This window comes from Ictalurus punctatus, chromosome 29, assembly GCF_001660625.3.
Source record: "Ictalurus punctatus breed USDA103 chromosome 29, Coco_2.0, whole genome shotgun sequence".
NCBI lineage: Eukaryota > Metazoa > Chordata > Actinopteri > Siluriformes > Ictaluridae > Ictalurus > Ictalurus punctatus.
In genome coordinates, this window is record NC_030444.2 from 11,511,507 (window position 1) to 11,514,491 (window position 2,985).

The window sequence follows — 2,985 nt, forward strand, 5'->3', positions numbered from 1 at the left end:
CAGTTGAGATGCACAGAAATGTCTATTGAAGCTTCTCAGAGCAATTGCTGCATAATACCCCAAAGCCTCATTTGTATATGGTCTTCTGAATGGATTATGCTACTAAACTCACAGAGCAGCATTCTGCTTGTACTGACAACGTACATTTGTTTTTACAGAACCATTTTACCAGCTTTCCAAACAGGTAACAGGTACATTTCATTCACATGACACAAAAGAAAAAAAGCATGTCTATAGACTGTAATGACTAAAATAGCTGACTACTGAAAGATATATGGTGTTGGCTTGCTAATGCTAGCCATGTTAAAGCCATCTGGAAACCACGGCATGTGGGACTATAGCAAAAGCTCTTTCGGTCTTTGTTGACCTTTGTGCTTTATGTCTGTTCAAGAGTTTCTTTAGTTCTGGCCAGGTATAAATACAGGGGTTAAACCAGTCAGGTGGGCAGTTCAGCAGTTGGAAGCAGCTTGGACAAGTCAAACCAGTCACCATGACCATGGGCAGGGTAAACACTGCAAGAACATTAAACATTTGTTTAATTTCAAATAGTTGCTCATTGTTGATCATTGCAATGCTTCTAAGGTAGCATAAACAAATGTGCCCAACTTTCAATTTGCTCAAAGGTTCTTTCTACCAAAAGCATTGATACTCTTCTTGTGAGACTGATTCTGAAACTCCTCACCCAACAGGTTATCTTCTATGAGGACAGGAACTTCATGGGGCGCTCCTATGAGTGCACCGGTGATTGTTCCGATATGCACTCTTACATGAGCCGCTGCCACTCCTGCAGGGTGGAGAGCGGCTGCTGGATGGTCTACGACCGCACCAACTTCATGGGAAACCAGTATTTCATGAGGAGGGGCGAGTACGCTGACTACATGAACATGTGGGGCTGGGGAAACAACTGCATCAGGTCCTGCCGCATGATCCCCATGGTATGGTATTGGATGTAACATACTTTTTAGGATACATATATCCCAGTAGGTGTTTTTACCCTAAAAAGACGGTGTTTGTCCTCTTCCCAAACAGCACAGAGGATCCTACAGAATGAGGATCTATGAGAGGGACAACTTCATGGGTCAGATGTATGAGATGTCGGACGACTGCGATTCCTTCATGGATCGTTACCACTGGTCCAACGGCTGCATGTCCTGCCATGTGATGGACGGCCACTGGCTCATGTACGAGCAGCCCCACTACAGAGGCAGGATGTGGTACTTCAGGCCTGGAGAGTACAGGAACTTCAGAGACTACGGTGGCATGAGGTTCATGAGCATGAGGCGCATCATGGACTCCTGGTATTAAAAGCAAACTGTGCTAAATTGACAATAAAGAAATTTCGAATAATCAAAATACAGAAAAGCGTTTGTGTTTTCCCTCCATAACGATCTCACCGTATCGCAATAAAGACGTTTTTAAGAAAACATTTTAGAAACCACTCCATTTGACAGTAATGAAGCACAATATGTCCTCCCATGACCTCCCAAGATTTGCTGGACTACCATGGATGAAGGTACAGCATTGGTTGGGGTGGTTATCTTGCACTAATATCTTAATAGACTTTATATTAAAATTGTAACACCTCAAATAAAGCCAGTCCCATTTTTCCTGTCATTTAATTTGTGCTTTATAAAGTTATTCAAAAATAGTACAAAAGTGTTTAATCCAAGGTTCTGACATAAAGCCACACCAACCACACTATGACCTTTCAACTATTTACCTTCAACCACCAAACTCATTTCAGAGCAAAGTTGATTGAATCAAACACATTTTGAGATTTCATTAAAACACATTCAAATCAATACGCAAAAGAATTCAGCAAATTCATCAGAAAACAGCAAAGTATTGCAATGCATAACCAGCCATTGTTAAATTCTCATTCGACTAAGTCATTTTGAGACACATTTATTAAAAAAAAAGATGCATCTGACCCTGCTTGGGTGTTTACTCCAAGTTTTAATTCTCAAGCACATGTTTTAAAGCAGCAATGTGTTTTGGCCACCCTGCCCAGATCTGACTCATAATTACTCAATTAATTTACAGACAACATTTGGTTCATTAATTGCTGATCATTTGCAGGGTCATTTCTTCTACCAAAAGGTATGACTGTATACTCAAAGCTGATGTTCCAAAAAGCAAAGATCTCTGATGTTCACTGGATTAATGGAATGTATCGATTTTCAACAATCCACCTTAGTGGCATATGCAGAGGTTCCTGTTTTATCCATGGAACCCTCCAAGTGAAGAAAAGCAATACAATCTCACTTAGTGATTATGTTAAGGCAATTTTTGAATCATTTTAACAATTTGTCAAACCTAGTAATTTGAAAGATACTCGGCGAAATCTTCTGGTATGATATGAATAGTGGAAAACGTTTGCCAAACATCCACAATGCAACACCAGGATGATGAGCTTCATTATATTTTTTTACTTGCATAGTTAATGTCTTCCGCCCAGAGTACAAATATGAAAAAGGTATTGGAGAGTACATTCGTAGTCTCGTCAGAGTAAGACCATTTCAGTAGTTGTGAGTAACAAACTCTGCTGTAAAATACCCTAGATTAATTAGAATGAACCAGAATTAATTAATATTAATAATTAACTAGAATAGGAGCATAATAGCAGGTGACAGTGGCTTAACACATTGAGCTTTCTCTCTCAATGTACAGGCTTTCTGTGGTTGATGCTGAGGTGTATAGTGAGATAAATAAGGTCAAATTTCAGGGCTCCTCAGTGTTACATAAAACATAAAATTACATTCAGTATCCCACAAAAGTGAGTACACCCCTGACATTTTTGTAAATATTTGATTATATCTTTTCATGTGACAACACTGAAGAAATGACACTTTGCTACAGTGTAAAGTAGTGAGTGTACAGCTTGTGTAACAGTGTAAATTTGCTGTCCCCTCAAAATAACTCAACACACAGCCATTAATGTCTAAACCGCTGGCAACAAAAGTGAGTACACCCCTAAGTGATAAT

The 2,985-nt window shown here is 39.4% G+C and overlaps 1 protein-coding gene across 1 annotated transcript; it reads left to right on the plus strand.

Moving 5' to 3' along the window:
* The first annotated feature begins 490 nt into the window (after nt 1–490).
* Nucleotides 491–1,353, plus strand: LOC108261988 (gamma-crystallin M2). The gene is made up of 3 exons (XM_053677353.1): nt 491–505; nt 624–935; nt 1,030–1,353. Exons 1-3 carry the CDS (start codon nt 491–493, stop codon nt 1,303–1,305), a joined length of 603 nt encoding a protein of 200 aa, XP_053533328.1. The 3' UTR covers nt 1,306–1,353.
* Nucleotides 1,354–2,985: the final 1,632 nt, after the last annotated feature.